General features: G+C 62.9%; 1 protein-coding gene across 5 annotated transcripts in view; it reads right to left on the bottom strand.

The window, feature by feature from the left end:
• Positions 1-22,909, bottom strand: part of NFIC (nuclear factor I C) — a 62,847-nt gene extending 39,938 nt beyond the window's left edge. Inside the window, exons 1-2 of one of the 5 annotated variants that reach the window (XM_026481039.4) lie at positions 22,804-22,909; positions 6,382-6,913 (exon numbers count right to left, since the gene is read on the bottom strand). In XM_026481039.4, the coding sequence (XP_026336824.1) occupies positions 6,382-6,913; positions 22,804-22,806 (535 nt within the window). In that variant the 5' untranslated portion in view covers positions 22,807-22,909. Of the gene's footprint in view, positions 1-6,381; positions 6,914-16,533; positions 16,697-22,803 lie in introns of those variants that run through there. The other 4 variants (XM_048226678.2, XM_026481041.4, XM_026481038.4 and 1 more) reach the window with 4 other exon arrangements.
• Between the last annotated feature and the right edge of the window lie 1,794 nt (positions 22,910-24,703).

Raw genomic sequence — 24,703 nt, 5'->3', positions numbered from 1 at the left:
TCTTTCTCACAGACGCTACCTCCGTCCCCGTCACCAGACGCTCCCTACGCTCATTTTGCAGGAGAGACAGAAGCACCACGATGGGCGCTAACTCGCCCGAGGTTGCCCAGTGGGCCGAGGGCAGAGCTGGGACGAGAACCGCAAGCACGTTGAGGGTAATAATCACTGTTATCATATCACCCTGGCTGATATCTTTATGGATTATTTATCGCGACATGATACATACAGGATACATTACTATTCGTCATCAACAGCAACAGATGATCGCTTCCGTGAGGGCAAAACACACACAGCGTAAAATTCACCATCGTAACCGTCTCTAAGTGCACAGCCCCACAGCCTGAAGCTCACGGTCCTGCAGCCACCCCCACCCTCCGTCTCCAGAACGTTCCGTCTCCCCACACGGAGACTCTGTCCCCAGGAAGCACGGACTCCGCACCCCCAGCCCCAGCTCTGGCTCCCACCAGCTCCTCGCTGTCTGTGTGGACGGGACTCCTCTGGGGGCCTCCTGGGAGTGGGATCCTGCGGGATGTGTCCTTCTGGGGCTGGCTGCTCTCGCTGAGCCCGGTGTCCGCAGGGTCCGTCCACGTCGTAGCAGGTGTCAGGGTCCCTTCCTTCCTAAGGTGACGAATCACTTTCGGGTGCTTACTGTGTACCCCCGTGTTCTAGCACTCTGCGTGCATTCCCTAATTTAACCCCACGGGGCCCCGCGAGGTGCACACGTGTTCTTCTTATCAAGCGCGTTTGAGAGGGAAGGAAACTGAGGCCTAGGCAGTGACGTCACTTACCAAAGGCCATGAAACTCAGGAGCCGTAAGATCTGAACCTGGGTCCTCTGGCTACAGACCGCGCCCCAACTCTTCCCGACACTGCCAGCGCCCCCCTTGGCTCCCGGCCTGCTCTGTGACCAGAACCCTCACCTGTTGGGTGTCTCTCTGCTGCTGACCATGAGCCTGGAGGCCTGCCATCGCTATAAATACCCCGTCAGCTGGCGTCTGGGCCTCACACCCGTGCAGCCACCTTCCCTGCACAGACAGACAGCTCGTACACCTGGCTGCCCGGCCCTGGGGGAATCCAGGCTGCCAGGAGCCCCTCACCCCTCTGCCGCCCAGACACCTGGAGCGGGTGACACGGCCGGCTGCCAGCGGAGAGCCCGTCCTGGGCCACGGGTGCCCGCTCTCTCCCCGGGGTGGGAAGAACGAGGCCCAGGGTCTCAGAGCAGAACTGAGGTGTCCCCCCAACTGTCTCCTGGGGCTGGGGAAGAGGACCCAGGAAGGGACTGAGCATCTATTTAGTGCTTCCTGTATGCTTTCGGAGGATCACTGACTCTGGTCCTCAGTGCGGTGGACGCAGTTCCCATGCTCCCGATTTACAGACAGGAAAACCAAGGCTTGAGATAACAGTGCATCTCACACGGCCCGGAACAAGCGTGGACACAAAACGTGTCGGTCACACAGAGAAATGGGTGCCCTCGCTCCCTCCTGCCCACCCTCTGTCACCCACGGGCCCAGGGCTGGGATGAAGGTTAATGGGGGTGAAGGAGGCAGGGGGCCCTCAGTCGGGGGCCGGCTTGCTGCTCTCTGTGTCCCACAAGGCCCTACCTTCCTGCCCTCAGACCAGAGAGGGCAGGGCTCTGCCCTAGATCACACAGCATACCAGGGGCAGATCTGCGGCTGACCGGGCCCCCTTGCTCCAGATTGAGGCCCCTTCTCCTGCCATCCGAACCCAGGGTGTGCTTGATGGTGACCCAGGCCCCCAGGCTTGGTCACAGTGGGCTCTTCAACGGGGTTCACTGCTATTCATTCATTTATTCGCTGTGCAGCCAGCGCCTCCTCTTTCTATCGGCTGCACAAGTGGGAGGGTGTGGGTGCGACCTGATAACCTGTGAAGCGTTTTTCAGATTTTTTTCCTTTCAGGGTTTGGAGGACTCAGGATGCTGTGAGTTCTAATTCTGCTCTGCCTCTCAAGGGCTGTGTGACCTTGGGCAAGCGGCTGATGGTCTCTGGGCCTGTCTCCTTCCCTGACGCATGGGAGAAGGCAACAGTCCCTCCCTCGCAGGGCGGTGGAGAGAATTAAATGAGCTAGAAGGGGGGATGAGCTCAGAGCTGGGCGCACAGCGTTCAGCACACACAACCCATGGTTGCTGTTACTAATACCTCTGTTACTATTGCTGCTGCCCGCTCACAACCAGAAGGGCTCGGGGACCCTCCCTAGGGCACCCTGGGGAGCCCCTCCAGCAGCCGCACGCTTCCCAAGCCAGCCCCTGTCCACAGCGCCATTCCGGGAGGTTGGCACCGCACAGGGCGGGAACGGGAGGCCGGCCGCGGCCGCGCCAGCAGATGGGCACCATCTGGGCTGCCGGCTCGGGGCGGGCTGGCAGCTGCTGGAGCGGGCGGGCCTGGCAGCCCCTCCCCCGCCCGGCCCTGGCACTGCGCCCGCCCGCGCCTCAGGTTTCTCAGGCCTCCAGAGGGGGCGGGGAGGCCGGGCTGGGCTTCAGGGCTGGGCAGGCGGCTTCCCTCTCTGGGCCCCGGTTCCTCCAGGCTCCCTCCCAAATGCAAGGCAGGTGGAGGAGTGCCGGGCTCACCCGCTCCCGGCCTCCCTATCACCCTCACTGTGAAGCCACGCGGCAGGCCTCGCCTCCCCCCTCCCACAGTCCCCGGAGGCCTTCCTGCTCTGCTCCTCAGGCTCTGGGCCATGCTGGCCTCTGGGCCTTTGCACTGGCTTTGCCCCCGAACCTGCCGCACTCATGCAAATCCCTCTGGGGCTCCCTCGCTTCCTTCAGGCCTCATCCCAAAAGCCACCTCCTTGGGGCCTCCCTCCCTCCTCACTCCTCGGTCTGGGGTGCCCTCCTCCCCACCCCTCTCCACACCCTGCCCCTGCTTTGTTTTCCTGCCGTTGTTCTTATTCACTGAACTGTGAATTGTCAGTTTCCGGGCCCCCCACTCAGTTGCACCCCACCCATTGCACCCAGTTAGCAGGCACCCCTTGCACCCCAAAGTAGAGCTCACATCACCCCCTCATCATGGTTCCCCCAGCTGTCCCCTAGGCTGCCCCCAGAGCACACGGTGAGTCCAGCCCCTGGAATCAGGGCCCTAGGGCCCCGGATGGACGCCTGGGGCAGCCAAATTTAGCCCCAGGAGGTACCCCAGGCTATGACCGGCCTGGCAGCCCCAGCGGGGAAAGGGCCTTCTCAGAGCTCATCCTCACCCCTCATCCCCCCAAATAAACCTGAGGATGGAGGGCTGGGAGCACCCCTGTCATCCACCTGATCCCGGGGCTGCCGGGCCTGTCCCAGGACAGGGCAGGGCTGAGTACGGTGCACGTCTGTCTGTCTCTGCATGTGTGTCTCAGGCTGTCTGTCCGTCCTGAGGCGCCGGATCTGATGCACTAGCTGTCCTGCCTCTGATATTGGAGGTGGTACCCCAGCAGCTGGAGGGGGCGCCCCACCCCAACATCTACCCTGTGCACGCACCCCTAGAGGCCCGTCCCCAGCCTCCTCATCAAATCCATGAGCAGGGCTAGTTGAAGGGGGCGCTGTGGTGCGGCCCAGACTACGACCCCCTAAAGCCCTGGAACCCACAGACGCAAGGACGAGGGCAGCAGGCGGCCAGCTCTCTCTGCTGTTGGACTGACGCCTGCCTGACCAAGAACAGAGATTTCACTGGGATCCAGAATGAGGCTGGGGGGCCTGGAGGGCGACCCTGGCTGGCGGGAGCCTAGAACACAGTCCCAGCCCCGAGGTGCCCAAAAGGCTGCGTGGATGCCCACTTTGTAACCCATGATTCACCTCTTCCACCACCATCCAGGGCGGAGAGCTGGGGGCTGTCCTCAACAGCAGCTGCCTGAGCCCGCACCCCCATCTGCCCCCCCCCCCGGCTCTGGGACCTTGGGCAGGCAGGGCCCTTCGCTGGCCCTGCTTCCTCACCTGCAACAGTGGTCCCCACCTTGTCGGGCTGTGGACAGAATGGGAAAGAACTACTAGGCACTCAGAAAATGGCCAGCGGAGAGAAACTGGAGTTAGGAGCTGGGGTACTGAAGCGTACGCAGGAGTTTTCCACATGGGAAAGGCCTGCCCGGCATGGGCAGCAACGAGGCACGGTGTGGAACTGGCAAACAGTAATCATGATGAGGAGGGTAGCAGGGGGAGGGGGGTAAGAACAGGGGCCCGGGCAGCCCTCGTCCGGAGCGGGGCGTTTCTTCATGCCCCCGTGGGGGTTGTCTGTTGGACACGCACCACGAGGATCCAAGCGGGCAGCTGTTTTGAGGTTCCCATTTCAAACACAAGGGAAGAAGGCACAGAGAGGTGAGGCGACTCATCTCGGGTCACCCAGCTGACCAGCCGCTGAGCCCGGCTTGGAATCAGCCCTACCCTCACTCCCCGCCAGCTGCGGCTGGGTCGGCTGGGGCCAGTCTGAGCGAGGGTTCCCGTGGGGATGGTGGTGCCCGCTGGAAGCAGGGCGGGTACAGCTTTGACCTTCCCCAGCCCTCGAGCGAGGCGGCTGATCAGACTGGCCGGCAAACGCAGCAGCCGGACACGAAGGTGTCTGGGGAAGCCTGGAGGCCCGGCCTGCCTGCTGAGCCGAGGGGGGAGGGGGCCGGCTGGGGGAGGGGAGGCGCCTGGAGATTGTGCTGACACCGGCAGAAAACTCGCTTCAAAATTTTATCAGCTCAGCGCGGAGGAGGTGGGGGCAGGGCCAGGCTCAGAGGATGGAAGTGGTGGGAGAGGCCTGGACCAGCATGGCAATGCGTCTGCGGCCCCCAAGGCCACCCTTGCCCCCTGCCTGGACAGCCTGTCACCCTGTCCACCCCTCTGCCTCTAAGGCCGCTCCTCTCCGAGCCCCCAGTGGGTTTGCGGCTCATGTCTGGGGGCACGGGAGGGGGCAGAAGAGGTCAAGGTTAAGGAATCAAGGTCGAGACTGGGAAACCGCCCGCCTCCCCCTCCCACGCAGCCTGGAGACTGGGAGCCCTACAGCCTCATCCAATCCCTGTCCCATTGCTAGGAGTAGTGCGGTTGTTACCCGGACTCACAGAGGAAACAGAACAGTCATGTGTCCAAAGTCACACAGCCCGCAAAGGGCAGGGCTACACCTGGCACTTGGGCAGTGCAGCCCGGAGTCTGTCCCCACTCGACACCCCCCACTGCCCCTCCCCCAGCCTTCCTTCCGAAGGTTTCTGGTACTGCCACCGAGTGGGCTCCCGTGGGCTATGCTAGGGCTGGGCTTGAAACCTGAGTGTACCCACCTGACACCCTCAAGCAGCCCCCAGGTGTGTACCCATGTGTGCACCAGACTTAGCCCCGGTGGGGGGTGGGGGGCATGTGACATGTGACCATGAGGTTCTATGAGCACACTTGACTCGGTCCACATGAAGACATTCCCAGCCGACACCGGCCACGTGGCAGGCCAGCGTTCACATGCTACACGCATGATCTGGCGAATCCTCTGGGGCCTCATCCGGCTAGGGATTCTGATAACCTCCATTTGACAGATGGGGAAACTGAGGCCCAAGGTGGACATGCAGTCAGGAAGCAGCAGGGCAACAGATCCCACCGCCCTCCCAGCCAGGCCTGCCCCTGGGCCACCAGCCCTGCTGACATTCAGAGGCTAGACCACACATCTGGCCTTTATATCTTCACCCAGGCTGCAGACCCTCTGGGACACCCCACACTCAGCACTGCCCGGCCACCCCGTAGAGCTCAGCTCTGCCACCCTACCTTCTCCAGGAAGCTGCCTTCAGTTTCCCCACCCTCACGGACCCCGCTGGTCTGCAGGTGGGGCACTGACCATGCAGCCAGCAAACACCCAGCTAGAACGGCCAGAGCCAGGGCCACAGGGGACCAGAGAGGGTGGTAACCTAGCCAAAGTCACACAGCACCCAGCTTCCCACTCAGCATAAAGGTGGGACCTGTCAGGCCTCTGCTGAAGGTCTGAGAGTTGATCAACTAGCATTCACAGGGCGCAACGCCAGCGCTCTCACAGCCTTTCCTGGGGGGAAAAGACTGTGTCTTCTATTGGTCACTGTCCTGTCCTCACCTCTGTTCCCAACAAGGCCTCATGGGGCTCCTCGACAGGAGCTCATCTCCTGAGATCTCAAGGGCCTGCCTCTTACCTTCAACCCCCTGGACACACGCCTGGCCCCTCAGACTCTCCTTGAACCACATCTCTTTGCCTCCGACCTTCACAGCGCAGGTGCCTGCCTTGCCCTAACGCCCGCACACCCCTCAGCGCCGCCCACCACACCTGCCGCCCGTCTCGGTCTTCACCGGAACCACCTCCGCAGTCGGACACACGCCAGTGGGCTGCCTCCTCCGCCCCATGCGGCCGCCGCGCAGGTCTCCACCGCCCCCCCCCCAAGCCCGGGCGCAGCCGCCCGCCCGCCTCACCTCGCTCGCGCACAAAGTAGGCCAGGTAGAGGTCGAGCTCCTTGACCGCCACGCCGATGTGATGCGGCTGCACGCAGAGCACCGGGTGGCCGCACTGCGCGGCCTTGACCAGGCGCTCGCCGTCGGTGCTCTCCAGCGGGATGCCCTTGAAGAGGATGACCATGACCAGGTCCAGCCGCCACACCTTGTCGGCCTGGCGCAGGCAGTCGATGCGGCGCATCTTGCCCTTCTGGTCGGGGTTGGAGAGCACGCAGCCCGGCGCCTTCTTGCCGGTGATGGCCAGCACGAAGTCCTCGCGGCACTCGGGCCGGATGTCTTTGCGCAGCTTGGCCAGCAGCCGGGAGGCCCACTTCTGCTTCACCTCGGCCTTCTCGCCCAGCAGCTCGTCCTTCACCGCGCGCTCCTCGTCCTTCGACATGCGCTTCTCGTGCTTCTTGAAGTACTTGCGCTTCCGCGCCTGCAGGTTGAACCAGGTGTAGGCGAAGGCGCGCACGTGAGGCAGCAGCGCCTCGATGAACGGGTGGAACTCATCCTGCAGGCACGAGAGGCCAGAGGTCAGGAGCGCTGGGGACCGTGGGCCCACTGCCCAGCCCGGGAGACTGAGGCCTGGGGGCTCCAGGAAGACCCCCCCCCAAGGGAGGGCCAGGCGCATGTGGGCAGGGGGCCACTGCAGACCTGGTCACCTCCTGGGGAAAACTCAAGGCCAGAGGGGACCCATCCGAAGTGCCTGGCGGTCAGGCGTGAACCCACTGCCCAAATGGGGAAACTGAGGCTCAGACTATGTGGGAGGTGCAGGCCAAGGCTGAAGTTCATGGAGGGCTGTCTTGAACCCAAATATACGGACAGGTCAAGCGGAGGGTCCCCAGAGGCTTGATGGGGCCTAGCCCATTGTACAGACGAGAAAAGAGAGGTCAGGCGAATGGGGGTGTTATGGACCTATTCGCTGTCTACTAGGACGGGGGTCAGCAAACCCCAGTCTGAAAGCACCTTAAAGAACAAGATAGTGAGTATTCCATTCCATTGCAACTACTCAATGATCCTCAGGGCCCTAGTGCCAAATTAGCCCTAGACAGGACACACAGATGATGGGCATGGCTGCGTACCGATAAAACTTTATTTACAAAAACAGGTGGGGGGCAGCTGGGCCCCAGGCCTGTAGTTGGCAAAGTCCTGCACTAAAGTATGAGCTCCAGGGGCACCAGGGTGGCTCACTCGGTTAAGCGTCTGCCTTTGGCTCAGGTCAGGATCCCAGGGTCCTGGGATCGAGCCTTGCATTGGGCTCCCTGCTCATGGGGGAGCCTGCTTCTCCCTCTGCCCCTCCCCCTGCTGGTGCGTGCACATGCGTGTACTCGTTCTCTCTCTGACAAATAAATAAAATTAAGTTAAAGTATGAGCTCCGATGTCTAGAGCAGGGCCAAGCATACAGGGGGTGCTGGACAACTGCAGGAGAAACCAGGCTCAGAGAGTGTCCCTATCAGCAAAGAAAGCTGACACTGGATGGGGGGAGCGGTCTGAGGGCTGCCTCTACTGGCCTTGGCGCAAATTTAAAAAAAAGAGGTCTAGGGGTCATTCTTATAGACCAGCTGTGCAGAAAGGCCCAGCAGAGGTCCCTGGGCCAGGACTAGGGCAGCCTAGATGTCAGGGGCTGCTGGAAGGACGAAGGGCTCCGAGGCCCAAGAAGGCAAGAGATCAGAATACACGAGAGGAGGGGAGCTGGGCCATGGAGGTTCAGAGCTGGAGAGAGGGGCCCCTGTGGAATGCCCCCTCCAGTCCATTCAAATGGAAAAACCGAGGCCTGGGGAGGCTCTGAGGCCTGGCCAGATCTGTGACTTCAACACCGCCCCTCCCCATCGTGCCTAGTTGGTGCTAGGAGTCCACAACACCCATTTTACAGATGAGGAAACCGAGGCCCCAAGAGGAGGGGACCTAGTCACAAGGGGCATAGAACCGTCCCCATGAAAACAACAGGAGCCCCGGCTGGGTCCCCCTGATGGGGCCGTGGGAGATCCTTGTCCCCTTCTGTGGGGGTGGGAAGGCTGTCTCATCCTCTCCATTGTTCATCAAGGGAAACGGAGTCTTGCAGAACATTTGGGACCTGGTTTCTCAGCCTCCAGGAGAAAGGAAGACAAAGAGAAGAAAACCTTGGGCTCCATGTCTCCGCTCTTGCCTGGGCTGCGCGGGCTTCCAGAACGGGAGAGCTGTCTCTTCCCGGGATATGAGCCCCTTCCTCCACCCAGCTCTGGAAAGGCTGCACTAGCCTATTAGTATTAGTACTGACATTGTTATGATTATTCTGGTTCCTTACAATCTTCCAGGACGCAGGGGAAGGCCCAAGGCTCCGCTACCCACTGCGTGATGGGACCCAAGGCCCAGAGAGGGGTGGAGACCTGACCTGGGTCCCACGGGGTCTCAGGGCCTGTGTGAGGACCCGAGCCCAGGCCCCTGAGCCCCGTGAAGGCCATCGGCTACTTTTTCGGAACAGCCTGGGGTCTCAAGGAGACAGCCGTTCTGGGCCATCAGTCTGCCCTCTGGTTGGATGTGGCTTGGCTCGGTCCCACGTCCAGGCCCGGACACTCACAGGAACCCCCACCCAGTGCACTCTCCCAGCTCTGTGCACCTCTGGCCCTGAGGTGGGGGGGGGGGGGGAGGGAAACGACCTCAGATTTCACCTATTACTGAGGCTCTGAAAATAGCCTCCCGCCCTCGCCAGGGTGGGGCGGGATGGGGCTCAGCGTGTGCCAGCCCAGCTCCCCACTCCAATGTCCCCCAAAGTGTGAGTCACTGTAACAGCTGTGGCAGAGACTGGACCTCAGGGCTCTCTTCCGCTGCCCACTCCCCCACCCCCCACCCCCACCCTGGCTGGCCTGCCGAGGCCGAGGGAGAATGGAGGGGGCCCATCCTCAGCCGGTCCCTGTCCAACCTCCACAGGGTTTTCCTGTGCCTGGATGCCGCCTGACATGCCGGCCCCAGAGACGGGGAGTGACTCACCCAGGGTCACACAGCCGGTCAGCAGAGAGCTGGGACCAGAGCCCGGGCTGCCTGGCTGGAGGAGCTGGGGGTGGGGAATCGAGAGAGGCACAGGTCGCTGCCCCCAATGGAGGGGACGCCAGGGTGGCAGGAGGCCAAGCAATGGTGTTGATGCTGGGCCACGGCTGCCACCCAAGTTCTGGCACCTTACTGGGGCAGCGATAAGAGGTGGCTGGGAAGGGGCAGCTGGACAGTTAGCCAGCAGGGGCTGACTGACAGGTCCCCAGACTCCTCTCCTTGAACCCTTTTCTATCTGAACCCCTCCCCTTGCTCTGAGCTCCACCCTTGCTCTGGGCCCCGCCCCTTCTCTGTGCCCTACCCCCTCTGGGCCCAGTCTCAGGAGAGGTGCCAGGGAGGCGGGCAGGGGTGGGAGCCCACGTCACCAATGACCCCAGCTGGTCTGGGAGGAAGGAAGACAAACAGTCTGTAACTGGGTCATGGACCTGCTGCCCTATCCTCCCTCGTCCTCCCTAGGAGGTCAGGCCAGGTGAGAGGCAGGTCTGTCACTCTCTTTGTCCCACAAGACCTGCCACCACCAAGGCATACTCCCCAGGCACCTCCCAATGCCCTCACTGGCTGCCCAGGCAAAGGAGACAGTCAAGGCAAGCTAGATGCCGAGAATCCTCCTGAACTCCTACACATCCCTCAAAGCCCTGTCTCCAGTGTTCCTTCTCCTTCAGGCAGCTTTTCCTGCTCTCCTCAGGGATTCCCTCAGACCTAGCCTGGACCACATAAGCTGGGGTTCTGAATCCGGCTCTGTTGCTAACCACCCCCCCGAACCTGAGGCCCAGGGCTAAAGCACCCACTTGCCAAGCAGACTCTACAAGGGAATGAGGCTGGGTCATAAGAGCCTCCATTTTCACCTTCTGTCTGACCTCGGAACAAATCACTGCTCTGCCTTGGGCCTCGGTTTCTCATTCTGTACAATGGGCAGAATGGGATAGGGCAGCTGTTGGGTGTTGGGGGTTTTTGTCAGTCCCTGGTAACCAGAGACGCAACACTGTGGGGAGGGGGAGCAAGGCCAGGCCTTTCCCAGAAAGGCCACTCGGCCCCCTGGGACTTCCTGGCCAAAAAGGGCAGCAGCCCCTGGGAGGTGGACACCTGGGTCCAAGCCCTTGCTGGGTGGGCTGGACTGTGAACCTCCTCGTCGCAGATCACAAGCTTTCCAGGAAGGGTTCTCTCTCCCTCATTCACTCCGTGACTCACCAATCGCTACTGGGAACTATCTTACTGCCTCCCAAATTCCTACCCCAAACTCTTATGCATCCTTCAAAACCCTGGTTCCAACGTCTTGTCCTCTAGGTTAAGGCCGGGTTAAGTGGCAAATGGCAGAGCCCATATTCAAACCCAGGCCCATCTGGCACCCGAGTCCGTGTCCCTCACCTCGGGTGATTCCTCCCCTCAAGCTCAGAGCATAACAGCTTACGCACAACTCCCAGAGGAGGAGGGCGAAGTTCATTTGATTGTTCGATGGACATTTACTGAGTGCCTACTGTGTGCCAGCTCCATGCATGGTGCTGTGGACCCAGGTGTGCCAGCTCCATGCATGGTGCTGTGGACCCAGCAGTGACCCAGGCACAGCCCTACCTGGGTCCTGATCTGGGGCAGGGATGGATGTGAAACAAGCCGACAAATATGTCATAAAATGTCAGTTTGAACAAAGTGCTCTGAGGAAATTTAAAGGAGTTTGGGGAGGGCCAGGGAATGCCTTGGGTTGCTTTTCAGCCAGCAGTGGTCAAGGAGGGGTTTTCATAGGAGAGGACACTTGAACGAAAAGCTAAAAAATGACGGTCCCGGGTAGGAGCTTTCCAGACAGTGAAACAGCATGTGCCAAGGCCCTGAGGCAGCATCGTGCCTCGTGTGTTGCGTAAACAGTGAAGAGGGTGGCATGGCAGAAACAGAGCGAATGAGAAGGAGAGTGAAGGGGTGAGGGCAGGGAGGTGCTGGGGGCTGGTTGTGCAGGGTCTTTTGGGCCACTGGGAGGAATCCGGGTACACGGAGTAGTAGGAGTGAACACATCCTGCCAAAGTGACCGGGGAGTCTGAACCCTGGATCTCCTGCCTTCCCCCTCTGTGCCTTTGTGTCCCAGGAGGATGACAGGGGCAGCGCCAGAGGGCCAGGGTGTGAGGGAGAGAGACAGGGTGCGGGTCATACCTTTCAGACGCTAAGCATTTATTGAGCTATCAATTCTGCAAAATGGGGACTATCCTCGCACCCGCTTTCTGGAGGGAGAGACTGAGGCACTGAGCACTGAAGCCACCACCCAAAGTCGCGCAGCCAGGAAGGAGCCAAGCTGGGACTTGAACCTGTGTCCCTGTGACCGTGGACTGCCTGACTCCTCAGGCCCACTCCTGGTCCCTTCAAGCATGTGGTCTGGCCCCGTCGCTGGGACTCCCCAGAGATGCCCGTCCTGCACCCTGCACGCTCTCTCTGAATCCCGTGGGACTCCCTTCTCCTGCTCAGTCCCAGGTCACGTGCACCTCTCCCCAGCCAGAGCGGCAGCCTGGCCCGGCCCCTAGACTGCGGCCCCTCCAGGACACAGACTCAGTCCTTCTTGTTCACTGCTGTGCCCCCAGAACCCGGACCCCTGGGCTGCAGCAATCCCACCGTCTGCCTACGTCACACCTGTCCAAGCACCCCACGCGACAGAGGACACTGGTATCCCCACGGGTTTGGCCAAACTCAGGAAGACCTGGACAAGGCTGGGCAGGGGAGAATGACCCTGCGAGAACCCCTCAGGGGTCACGGCTGCTCCTACCACCCAGCCCAGGGCCTGGCTCCTGCTGGGCAGACAGCCACAGGATGAAGGGAGGGTACGCTAGAAATGCCTCTGAGATGTTTAGTCCAATTATTAGTTTGGCAACAACCATAATCACAGCCACATTTATTTGGCACCCACTGTATACCGGGCACTGTGCTGAAGGTGAAGCCTCTGAGAAAGGCGTGACTGTATCCGCATTTCTTGTGGGCAGAGACTGAGGCTCAGAGTTCCTGCTCTGGGCTGGTAGAACCCTCCATTCATTCCTTCGTGCAACAGCTATTCGTAAGCACCTACTGTGTGCCAGGCCCTGCGCAGAGCCCCTCACAGAAGTCCTGCCTCCCCGAATCCTCAGGCGGAGCGAGCAGCAGCAGATTACCGTGGACTCCATGTCACAGTGAGGACAAGGGGGCACAGAAGAGCTAGGTGCCCTGCCCAGCGTCACGCAGCCGGAAAGCCAAGAACTCAGTTCTGAGCCTCCTGAGCAAGACCTGTGTGCAGATCGGCGGCACCCTCGGTCTCCGCCTCGGTGACCCCCATTAGCGCACCTCGGGGGCGCGGCAGGGCTGTGTCTTCACGGGTGAGCTGTCCGTGAGCACACACGTCTCTGTATGTGTGTGTGTGTGTGTGTGTGTGTGTGTGTGTGTGTGGCCCAGTCCCAGGGGAGCCCCTGTACAGGGCACCACGGGTCCACACGGCAACACACGCGTGTGCGGGGCGGTAGGAACATGTGCATTCGCGTGTGAGGGCTGCGTGGGGCAGGAGGGCCCAGGACGTGGTGAGCACTTCCCGTCCATTTGGTGGGAGACAGGGAGGGAGGTCGGTTCAGGAAGAGAGAGAGACAGAGAAAGAGGTGGGGGGAGAGAGACAGAGAGGGAGAGGGAGGAGAGAGACAGGGGTCAGGGGAGAGAGATAGAGAGGGAGAGGGAGAAGGAGGGAGGGAGGGAGGGAGACAGTGAGAGAGAGGGAGAGAGAAGGAGAGAGAGGGAGAGAGAAGGAGAAAGAGAGAGAGAGAGAGAGAGAGAGAGAGAACGCTGACTCGGCCAGAATCCCAGCTTCGTGATTTACAAGGCGCCTGGCCCTGGCGCTCGCTGAGGCACCTCCACCGCAGAGAAGGGAGGAGGGAGAGACACAGACACAGGGACAGAGAGAGGGAGAGCGACCTGGAGCGAGGTGCTTCTTGCAGGAGCCAGAGGCCATCAGACCATGGGCACACACAGGGAGCGCCCACCTGCCCAGGCCTGCCTAAACAGTCAAGTGGGAAGTGGCCCCAAACCGAGCCTTGCCAGCCATGCTGTGCTACCCTGGGCAGGCCCTGGCCCTCTCTGGTCTTCGCCCCTCTCCCAGCCTCCCAAAGCCCAGGCCAGGCCTAGACCCCACTGCCTTCTGCCCCCCCCCCCAACCCTGCCCCTAGGAAGCACTTTAAAAAAATACCTACTAAAGCCATCAAAAGTCCAGGCCACCCTCCCAGCCTTGGTCTCCCCACTGGAGAAATGGCAGTGAAAGGGGTGCCAGGCTGAGAGGGAGCGCGGGGCAGCTATGAAGGGAGGAATGAATGAATGAGGGAGGGGCCCTGGCGGCTGGCGTGGCCACGGCCTCGGCCCCGGGAATCCTGGGCACTGCAGCCAAGAGGGATTTGGCCCCAAACCCGGAATAACTAACGTGGCGGTGCCGCGGGCGGAGGGAGGCAGGGAGGGAGGCCCGGAGCAGGGCCAGCGCGGGGAGGCCGGCCTTCCCGCCGCCAGGATTTATGGAAGTAACGGCTGCTCCACACAGTTCCTCTTAAGAGTAAAAGTGAAAAAGCGCTTGAGTCACCACTGAAACAGGGACGGGGCTCCCAGAATCCTCCAGGGCCGCCACCGCCCCCCCCTCCGCGGGCAGGGCCGGGGGCACCGGGGCGCTGGCACCGGGCACCGCTCCCCCCGCCGCTCGCGGGCTCAGGCTCCGACTAGGATCCGGGTCGGATCAGCTAAAAGGGAGCTATTTTAGGATGGGCTCAGGTTGTAAAATTAGTCAGGCAAAGGGGGAGACGGAGGTGCAGAGACGGGGAGACACACGGGAGAGACGGAGTGGGGGAGAGAGACACACAGAGACAATGCAGACACGGAGAGAGACACGGAGGCAGAGACAGGGAGAGACAGACCGAGAGGGAGGAGAAACAGAGAGCCGGGGAGCGGGAGATGGAGATGGGCAGAGACGCGGGGTGGTGGTGTGCTTAGGGGAGACTGAGCCAGAGGGCCCGGGGCGCTGGTCCTGTGTGGGCATTCAGGGTCCTCCCGGGGGAGGGCTCAGCCGGAGACCGCAGACCAGGCTGGGTCTGCAAGGAGCTCTGGGGAATTACCCTCAGGCTGCAGGGAGCCTGACAGGGGGTGCCGGGGCTCCCCTCCTGGGAGAATACGCAGGAGCACAGCAGGGGAGGGGAGCCCCCTGCATGTGGGCCACTCCATCCCCACCCTACCCCCAGGGAGGGGGCTCTCGGGTTCTTTCTGCCTATCTCTGTCTCCTGTCTCCCAGTCGCTGGCCCAGGGCAAACCTCAGGTAGAGCTCAGTGCCGTGTCCACCAGGAGCCCACCTGGCTGATCCTTGCCCTGCTTGGGAGAGCCGAGCCAGGCCCCGTGAGCACACACGCTCGCACCAGGGCTCGGGTTCTCACCGCCACCGCCTCTCGGCAGCAACGTGGATGGAGGCCTGTCTCCCGAGGAGTCCTGATGGGGGAATTCCAGGGCTCGGTGACAAAAGGCGGCCTTCCAACCTCCTCCCCTGGAACAGCCTCCCTGGCTCAGCCCCCCTGTGCGGCTCTCTCGGGAGCTGGCAAGCGCAAGAAGGGCAGAGGGGGCGGGGGCACCCACAGCCACCCAGGCCACCCCGCAAGCCCAGAGACTGGGAGGCCCAAGGTCACGCGGCAACCCTCACTAGAACCCTAGCTGTACACAGGGAGCCTCAGGACGGCTGGGAGGCAGAGGTGGGGCAGCAATGACAGCTTCCGGAGGCCCCCCAAAGTTGTTCAGAAGGGGAAACTGAGGCCTGGACAGGGGCAGGGACTTGCCCAAGGTCACTCAGGGGATCATGGGTAGGACGAGCCCTGAGACCCCCTCAGCACCCGCCTTCTTCGCTGGCGGGAGCCAGGAACTCCCCAGCGCAGCAGGAAAGATTCGAGGGGGACCCCAAGATCCTGAATAGCACACCCTCCCCACAGAGGCTGGCCATCCAGGGGCCCAAGCTAGGCATCCACGTGCTCCCCATAAGGGAGAGAGGAGGGAGACCGACCACCCAGACTCCCACTGGACTCCCACCTCCCAGAGTCCTGCACTTTGCAAACTGGAGGCCACACTGCCCCCTCTCTCCAGAACCTGCCTTAGTCCTCAGAAGAAACTGAGGCCGCAACCCCACTGGCCCAAAGACACATGAAGACATGGGGGGAGCTGGAAGTAGACCAGCCTGAGGGGAGGGTGTCCCAGAAGGAGCTGGAGAAGGAAAGGAATCCCCCGGGGTGCGGCCTGGGACAGGGGCAGCCGCCCCCTCCCCACACCCCCTTGCCAGTTGCACAAGGGCTCAGCCCGGGGCAGTCTGGGAGCCTGGCCAGGGGTGAGAGGCTACGGGAGGGGGGCAGGGGCAGGTGCCGGGCTGGCGAGGGCGTCCGCAGCGCCGCAGTGCCCGGGCCAGACCCCGGAACGCCCGGCCTCCCGGCTCCTCCCGGCAGCGGCGGCGGCGCAACAATCCGGAATCGATGCGGCGAAAATATCAGATTGGTGTCGGGGGGGCGGGGGGGTGGGGGCGCGGGAGACCAAGCCTGGATGTCAGCGCGCCCCCTCCCCCCGCTGCTGGCGCCTCCAACTCCCCGCGCCCCCTCCCCCTCTACGCACACGTGGGCCAATAATGGGGGGAAAGGCGTCCCCGGGCTGGGGTGGCGGGGCACAACCTTGGCGGGGGCCGGTGGGGGGGTGCTGTCTGGGGAGCACATCCGAGGGATCCTTTCCTTAACAGTGCCGAGGGGCCCAGCCAGGACCCCCGATTCCTCCTAGAGGCAGGCCCGGTCCGGGCGGGGGGTCACGCAGAGGCCCGCCTTCGGCTGGGGGGGGCCCCAGACTTTCCCGCGTGGGGTGGGGGCTAGCGTCCCACCAGCCTGCACCCGTAGTCCCGCGTCCGCGTGGAGAAGCAGGGGCGCCGGGGGCGGGAGTCCCGAGGGAGGGTCGGGGCGGGGGTCCCCAGCCCAGCCCATCCCCCACCGGCCCCTAGCCCGCGGCGGGGGCACCCCAGCCGGGCGGCGGGAGGGACGCGCGCCTTTCCCGTCCCGCCTCCTCGGGCTTCCCGACTACCGGGCCGGGCGGCCGGGGGCGCGGGGGGCGCGGGCCGGGCGAGGGGCGTACCTGGGTCAGGCAGAGCGGGGACGAATACATCCCGGGCGCGGCGGGAGGCGCAGGGCCGGCCGGAGCGGGCGCGCTGAACTTACTGAGTCATTTTTCCAAACCCCCCCCCGCGGCCGCGGCCGGCGCGCTCCTCGCCGCCTCCTCCCTCGGTCTCCCTCCTCCCTCCCTCCCGCGCTCGCTCTCTCTCCCTCTCTCTTCCTTTCCTGTCCCCCCTCCCTCTCTCCTCCTCCGTCTCTGTCTCTCCGTGTCTCTGTCTCTCCTCCCTCTGGCAGCCTCCCCTTTTCCTCCCCCCAATTTCCCTCCCCTCCCACCCGAACCTCCCACTTCTCAACATCCAACTTTCAAAGAAACGAGGGAAAAAGAGCGCGAGCGGGGAAGGAAAGCCTCCCCCCCCCCATGCCCCATGAACCCCCATCATAGCTATTATTACGAATTACGAGCCGCCCTGGTCCCTGGCACCGGACGGGGACCAACCGGCCGCGCAGAGCCCGGTCGCCGCGGGTCCCCCAGGACAGCCCACCCGAGTCAAGTGGGGTGCTGGGCTGTTGCTGGACATTTTGGGGCTGGAGATGGATTTTTAAGACCCCCCAACCCTCCCCGCGCTGGCCGGGAAGTTGGAGAAAAGAGCCAAGTTGGGGGGGGGGGGAGGGAAAGAATGAAGAAGTGACGTGTGCAGAGGCCCGGCGCCAGCGCGCGTCTTTCCCCTTAAAGATGTACGACCCGGGGTGCAGGGCAGGAGCGGGGGTCCCACAGCATCCTCTCCCCCTGCTCCCCCCGAGAGCCAGACATGGGCTGCAGTTCCCCCGGCACACGATTTGGCTCCAAGTGCACTCCTCCCCCACCCCACCAGCCCCAAATGTCCCAACTAACCCGAAAGCCTCCAGGAATCTGCTCTCACCTCTTCAGTGAGCACCAAACGGGAACTGGGTGTGCGTGTGGGGGGTTGTTTTGGCATCCCCCATTACTCTCCCCAACATCCCAGGAGAATGTGTCCAAAACCTCAGGCTGGCCAGATAAACCCTTGCAGCCTCTTCCCTGGTTGCCCCGGAATTCCTACTGACCCCAGCAGTGTGCCCATTTCATGGATCTGGAAACTGAGGCACAGTCAGTGGCTTGCAGCCAGGCCACCTGGCCCTGGAACCCACCTTCCTGAAGCTCCATTGTTCTCCCTCTAGAGTAACTGGGCACCGACCTGACCACCCCCAGTCTGAGCCCCCAGGGTCCCTGATGACCAGGACCTCAACCCTTCCCCCTTCACCCCCTGAATCCTCCCAGCCTCACCCCACAGACTAGGGTGATGTGTCCGCTCTGCCCCTTGGTGTTGTCCCCTGTAAAGTGCACTAACAGTGCTCACCCATGGGGTCCATGGGCATAAGGATAATGACACTTAGTCGAGACTTGACCTTCTGTCAAATGTGCACTGAGACATTCTTAGAAAGCCTGCTGATTTTGATTTGTCTCTCCCAGTGTCCTGATGCCAAATGATACCTTCCTGCCAACTTGGGGCAGCTGCCCCATGCCCAGGGTAATGGAAGGTGCCAGGAACCCTGTTATTCTCCCGTGTTACAGGGAGGGAACAGGCTCAGGGTCCCAAGGCTAGACTAGGAGGGAGCAGGGTTCCTACAGAACACATATCCCCTGGGCCACACTGACTCCCCAGGGCATGTGGGTGTCCCTTATTCAAACAGTGCTTAGCACACCATGAGCACTTCACAAATGTTTGAAAATCCCCTTGCGGCTGTCAGGCGGCGGGTGGGGGGTGCATTGAAAACCCCAGTCTGAATGGGGAAGGCAGGTGTCTAGGAATCCAAATGCCGACATAACATAAGCAGTATTTTATTATTTTAATATGGCTAGGAACACAAAGAGCACAAAATTCCAAATTCATAGACATTTAAAAGTTACACTTCACTGCAAAGGGTTCTCCCAGCTGGGCCCCCTCATTCCCGCCCTGCCTGCCACCTGAGCTCCTTTCCAAGGTGAAGTCTGGAGAACACAGACTGCCCCTCCCGGAGCCTCAGTCTCCACATCTGTAAAATGGCAACAGTGCTGGGACTGGAGGAGGGTTGGAGATGGGAGTCCTGAGGTGATCTGTGTGAACGCTGTGGACACAGTGCAGAGAGTAGAACCTTCTGCAAATTCCCGAACACCGGTGGACTGTCACATACCTATATATTCTAGTTCGGGAGGGAGGGGCCCTGCCGTGCACATAGTAGGTCCACAGCCAGCCAGCTCGAGAGCAGGGTTGCAGCCTGATCTACGTCTCCTCCAGCAGCAGCGACACTCCTGTGTGCCTCAGCTTCCCCTCGGTGAAAAAGGGCGAGGGTAGCTCCCACCCCCTGGGTTATTATGGGTGAACAGGGACCGGCTGGACTGAGGTTAGTACAGCGCCTTGCCCGGAGCGGTTATCTAACAAAGCAATTGGTGGATTTGGACCTGTTTGTGCAAGGGTCCAGAAGGGGAGGCGGGGCCGTGATTTAGCTCCCGGCACTCTGGAGCACAATTTACCTCATTGGTTAAAAAATTTAAAATGCACTCTCCTTATCATTCATTCTGCCTTCTCTCTAACTGTCCCTGACCCAGACGCACAAGTGTGTTGACCCTCTACCACCAAAGGCACTAATCTGGGAACAAGCCGGTGTCCCTCTGTGGGGGGCCAGCTCAGTAACGCCAGCATGGACACAGGCTGGAATACTACGCAGCTCCATAAAAGAACAAGAGGCTCCCATCTGCAGGGGTCTCCAAGAGACACACGCGGGGGGCGGGAAACAAGCTGGAGACCGGCGCTGCTCTCCCGAGGGTGCTCTGGGTCATTCCCTGCTGGGGCTCAGGGCATCCTGGATGCTGTGGGGGAGGGGTGCTGAGCCGCATCCCTGGCTGGAGCACTCCCCCCCCCCCCGTCCTGACCACCACACATGTCCCCAGACATGGCCCAGTGTCTCCTGGAGCAGAACAGTCCCTGGGTGAGGACCCCCCCCCCCATAAATGCTGCAAGCAGACTCAAGATCTCATTGGGGATTGTTTTTACAGACTATGCAAGCACCCTCTATTCGACTATGTACCTGTTACATGTGCAAGGGTTCAGACGAAGCTGAATGAAGACAGAGCCTCCCCTGGACTGGGGGTCCCACACAGGGAGGGGTGATGAGGCAGGTAGGTTTTCGGCTGGGATACTCTGGTATCCTCTCTAGATGTTCACGAATGGTTTGTGTCATTAAAAACAAACTTCTCAGAAAGTGAGTGGTATTCACAGGGCAGCTCAGGCAGGGACCACAGGTGTCCGCCCAGTAACTCCAGAGCGACCACCCCGTGGAGAACAGAGCACGCCAGGCCTTGGGAACGCACGCTTGGGACAGTGTCACCCCTCTTCAGCCCTTGTGTGTTCCCATTTTACAGAGGAGAAACTGAGGTTCTAGAAGGGGATGTTAAGGTCTTCGGTCTTGGTAAGTCAAGGTGGGACGGGACACAAGGCTGGCAGACACACACAGCACATAAAACGTGCCACGGAGAGACACACAGACACAGACATACCTGCCACACCACACAGATACTCACGTCACACAAATGCAGACACACACAGTCACACACCCAGTGACACAAACACAGAAATTCACCTGAACGCAGGCACACCCGCAGAGACCTCCCCACACCTGGCCTCAAACATCTGGACAGAAGGGCACTCAGGGACACACGGGCTCACACGGACTCACACAAAGCACGCGCACACACACAGACTAGGACAGACTCAGGAGACACACAGACCCACTCAAGTGCACACACAACCATGACCCAACACACATACACTCCTTCCCAATCACACCCTCACACCCAGACACAACCATACACACCTGCGCTCACACACGCCTCAAGCAGACCCCTCCCAGTATCCCTACTCAGGCAGGCACTGGCACACACGCGTGAGAGGACCACATCCCCGCTCCTCGCCTATGGCTGTCCCAGGCCTCCCCCCAGAGCCAGGCTCAGTGCTCCCCTGGTCCGGCTGCAGGTGGGGGCGGGTGGGGCGGCTCATCTCTCCACCCTCCCAAGGGCAGGTGCCTGTCTGCGGCTGTGAGTGTCCTCGTGGGTCTGCGTGTGGCCGTGAGCGTGCCTCTGTGTGCATGGTGTTATGTACCCCTGTGTCCTGGGTGTGTCCTTGTGAGTGTTCCCGCTGCACCTGCGACAAGGGGAGAGGCTTGGGAGGGCAGCCCAGGTGTCCCACTCCACCGGGCGGGCGGTGGTGGGAACGTCTCAGCACCAGCGGCCAGGGCAGGGGAGGGTGAAGACTGGCAGAGGCTGGGAAGTGTACCAGACGCTGCGACCCTGAGGGCTGGGTGCCAATGTATCCCTGTGTCAATGCAGGACTGCCTTTTTCCCTCTCCCAAACAGCCCCCCAAAATGGGATGCAAGTTCAAAGAAAAAAGCAGACTCCGGCCTGGCCTTGGTGCTTTTATATTTAGAAAATTATATAAAGTGCCCTGGCATGGGGGTGGGGGTGCGGCGGGGATTCCCCTGTAGGGGAGAAAACAACACTTTGTGCCCGCCCCGTCTGGCCTCGTAAGGGGGCAAGTGCAGGGAAGCAGGACTGGGGGGGTGGCTTCCAGCATGGGGGTGAGGGGGTTTCCTTGGCCACCCTCCTGAGCCCGACCTGGCCGGCGCGCTTCTGCAACCAGCCATCCCCCGGGACCTCCTCCACCGCGGAGTGGGGGGACCCCCACCGCCCCGCCTCCCTCTGGGGCAGGTCCCCGCGCACGCGCAGCCCCTGGCGGGAGAAGGCGCCGCCACCGTGTGATCGTGTCCCGGCGCCACCTCGCGCCCGATCCTCAAGCCAGGACAACCTGGGGCCCCGCGGATGGGGTACCCCGAGACGGAGGGAAGTGGAGGGGACGGTGTGGGGGGTGAGATGCGGGGGCAGAGTTTTGGCATAGTAGAGGAAACACCCGTCACTCACTCTGCAACCCCGGTTACAGGAAAAAGGGAACTGGGGGGGGGGGCGAGGGAGAGTGTAGACCCATCCCCAGGAATAGTCACTCGGCGCTAATCACACGCACACAGCGACACCCAACTGTCCCCTGGGACGCAAGCACACGACACAGTTTCCCACTCACCAGCAACCCTCTAACCGCCACACATTCACATGGGGACATCCCACGGGTCACCCAGGGACATCACGGCCCACGGGGACACACAACCTCGCCGCACAGCTTCACAACACCTTCCCACAGGGACGCACGGTAACCCAGACACACACACTGTCCCTTAGCCGCACAATGCTCTAACACACACGCAACACAACACACACAGCCACGTGGATGCGCAGACACACACAGACACATAAAGGAGAGGACTCGACGCCTCGAGACCCACGGACCCATGGCCAGAGACGGGACCACCCAGCCGTACAGACACACGGGCGCATCCCCGGCTTCCAGTGCTGACCCGTTTGGAAGCACAGAAGCCCCCAAACGCACCCCCCGAGTGCCGGGTGTCACCGACGCCCGCAGACTGGACACCGGAACCCTCAAGTGCAGCCACCGACGCTAGCCGGCCTGGGGCGCGCCGGGCCGAGACCTGGTGACCCCTCCCGGCTGGGACCCAGTGCGCGCCGCGGAGGGGCCGGGGTCGGCCCGGGGGCGGGGCTCAGGCATCGCACGGGCAGGCCGGGTGGCGGCCCCCGCGCGGCGCCGAGCGAGCCGCCCGCCCGGCTCCAAGTTCAAGGCGCCCGGCGGCGGCCGCTGCGCGCTCTCCGCCCCTCTCCGCAGCGGCCATTTTCCGCTAGCTGGCGCGCGGCGCTCGCCCGGGCCGGGGCACCCCGCTGGGGCCGCCGCGACCCCCGCACCGCACGGCCCCCCGGGCGCCCCCTCCTCGGCCCACGCTCCCCCGCGGGCTGCGCGCTCGGGGGTCGTGCGCTCCGGGCCGCGCCCTCCCGCCTCCGGCCGGGCCAGGGAGGAGGCGGGAGCCGGGTCTGGGGGGGACCCTCTCCCGGGAGCCCCGCCCTCCCCGCCAACTCCGCGGCGCCCGCCAGGGGCCCCCCACTTGGGGTCCCCCGCTGAGCCCCGCGCGCCAGCTCCGCCCCCAGCCGCGGGGGAGGGAGGGAGATCGGCGGGCGGGGGTCCCGCAGCCGCGGGCGGTGGGGGGGGGTCCCCGCCTCGAGCCCCTCCCCTGGGCGGCCCCCGCCCCCTGCCCCCCCCAGACCTTGCAACTTTCGCCGGGAGCCCACGCACCACCCCAAAAACTCCCCGGGCGAAAACGAAAGTGGGGGCGGCGACGTACCATGGCGCTGCTGCGAGGAGGCGAGGCCGGCGCCGGAGCGAGCGCGCTCGGTCCCCGGCGAGGGGGGGCCGGAGGCGGCGGGAGGAGGCGGCGAGGGAGGGCGCGCGGGGGAGGGAGCGAGCGCGCGAGGGAGGGGGCGCGCCGCGCCCGCCCCCCCGGCCCGCAGGACCCTCCCCTCGGCCCGCCCTCCCCCCGGCCCCGCGCGCCGCCCGCGCCTCAGGCCGCTCCGCGCCCCGGCCCCGGCTGCGGCGGCTCCGGCTGCGGCTCCATCCCCGGCCCGGCCCGCGCGAGGGGAGGCCGAGCAAGCGGCCGCCGCGGCGGGTCGTGGGGCCCAGGTCGGGCTGGCTGCGGAGGAAGCGGATCCACCTTCGCCGCGGCGCGCGCGCGCTCACACACTCACACACACACACACACACACACGCGCGCAGAGGGCTCAGGGACACTCGCGGCCCGGGCCTTCTGTACTCCGACACGGACACACAAGGCACACCAACGCGCGTAGACCCACACAGTCGCGCTTGCAGCGTGTTACAGACACACACAGCCGGCGGTGTCACCCAGACACACGGGGACCCACGCTCACAGCCGGTGGGGTGTCTCGGACGCACACCTCCTGCAGGATGCCACGAACACAGACTCGCTCAGCCTGCGGGTGTCACCCAGACAGACACTCGGGGACTCACATATTCACAGCCTGTGGGGTGTCACCCAGACAACCACAGCCTCCACGCTGTTACATACACAGACTCACAAGCTTCAGGGTGTCACCTGGACACTCACACAGATTGACAATCCTAGAAAGACACTGCAGACCTCGGACTGACCTGCACACCGACCCCCAGAACCCCTCCCCCAGGCAATCGCGCCAGCCACCCGGGCCCGTGAGTGCAGGTGTTCCGGATACACGCAGTCACAACAAGCACGCATAGCGGGGAGACGGGACAGATGGGGACACAGACAGAGACTCGGACACCGAGGGCGACAGACCTGGGGGGCGGGGGTCCCCTGGGGGTCCCGCAGGGGCTCCAGCGGGGCAGGGGGCGGGGAGCGTGCGCGGCGGCTTCACAGGTGGGGGTGAGCGGGCGCCCCCTCCCCGGGTCAGGATTAATGGTGGTGCCTCTGCAGCGGGGGGAGGGGCGGGGCCGAGGAGGGTCAGCCCCCCGCCCCTGCCGCGCGGGCAGCGGTGAGCTGGGACGCGGTGCCGCAGCGCCCCCCCACCCCTGAGCGCTCTCCCGCAGTCCCCCTCCTCCGGCAGCCGCAGAGCAGGCGCCGCCCCCTTCCCCCCCCTCCCCGGCTCTGCGTCTGGCGCAGCTGGGGGACGACGGGAGGGGTCTTGCCCGAGCCCTGTGGGTGGAGGAGAGTCTGTTATCGTCCTTCTGTCTGGGTTTCCCTCAGCCTGTGACCCCAGTTCCCCGCACTGGAGCACCAGGATTCAGGGACCCCTTTGGAGAAGTGGTTCCCAGCTCCCCAGGGAGGTCGTCAGGGTTTAGGGTGGGGGCCGGCGGCATCTCAGGACGAGAATCAGGCCCTGGACCGCCCTTCTGAGCCATGGCTGACTCTGGGGGCTTCTGAAGTTGATTCTGCGGTTCTGTGCGCGCTGCTGGGCATCCCAGAGGCTGGGAAGTCTCGGACAAATGAGATGCGACAGCAGCCCTGCCTACATAGTAGGTGCTCAGTAAGTCTGGGCTGCACGGAGCAGATCTCCACCAGGCCGGGAGGACCCACTCTGAGAACTGAGGTCTCATCGCGTCTGTACGCTCTCCCAGTTTTTCAGAAGGGAAAACTGAGGCCCAGAGAGGGGACCTCATCTTCTTCTGGTCAACCAGCATCGAAGCCTGAGGACCCTAATGCTAACACCTTCTCCAGGGTTCTCTGCTGGTGGGAGGGGAAGGTTCTGCGG

Source organism: Ursus arctos, unplaced genomic scaffold (genome assembly GCF_023065955.2).
Source record: "Ursus arctos isolate Adak ecotype North America unplaced genomic scaffold, UrsArc2.0 scaffold_14, whole genome shotgun sequence".
Classification (NCBI taxonomy): domain Eukaryota; kingdom Metazoa; phylum Chordata; class Mammalia; order Carnivora; family Ursidae; genus Ursus; species Ursus arctos.
This window is presented reverse-complemented; position numbering and strand designations above follow the sequence as displayed.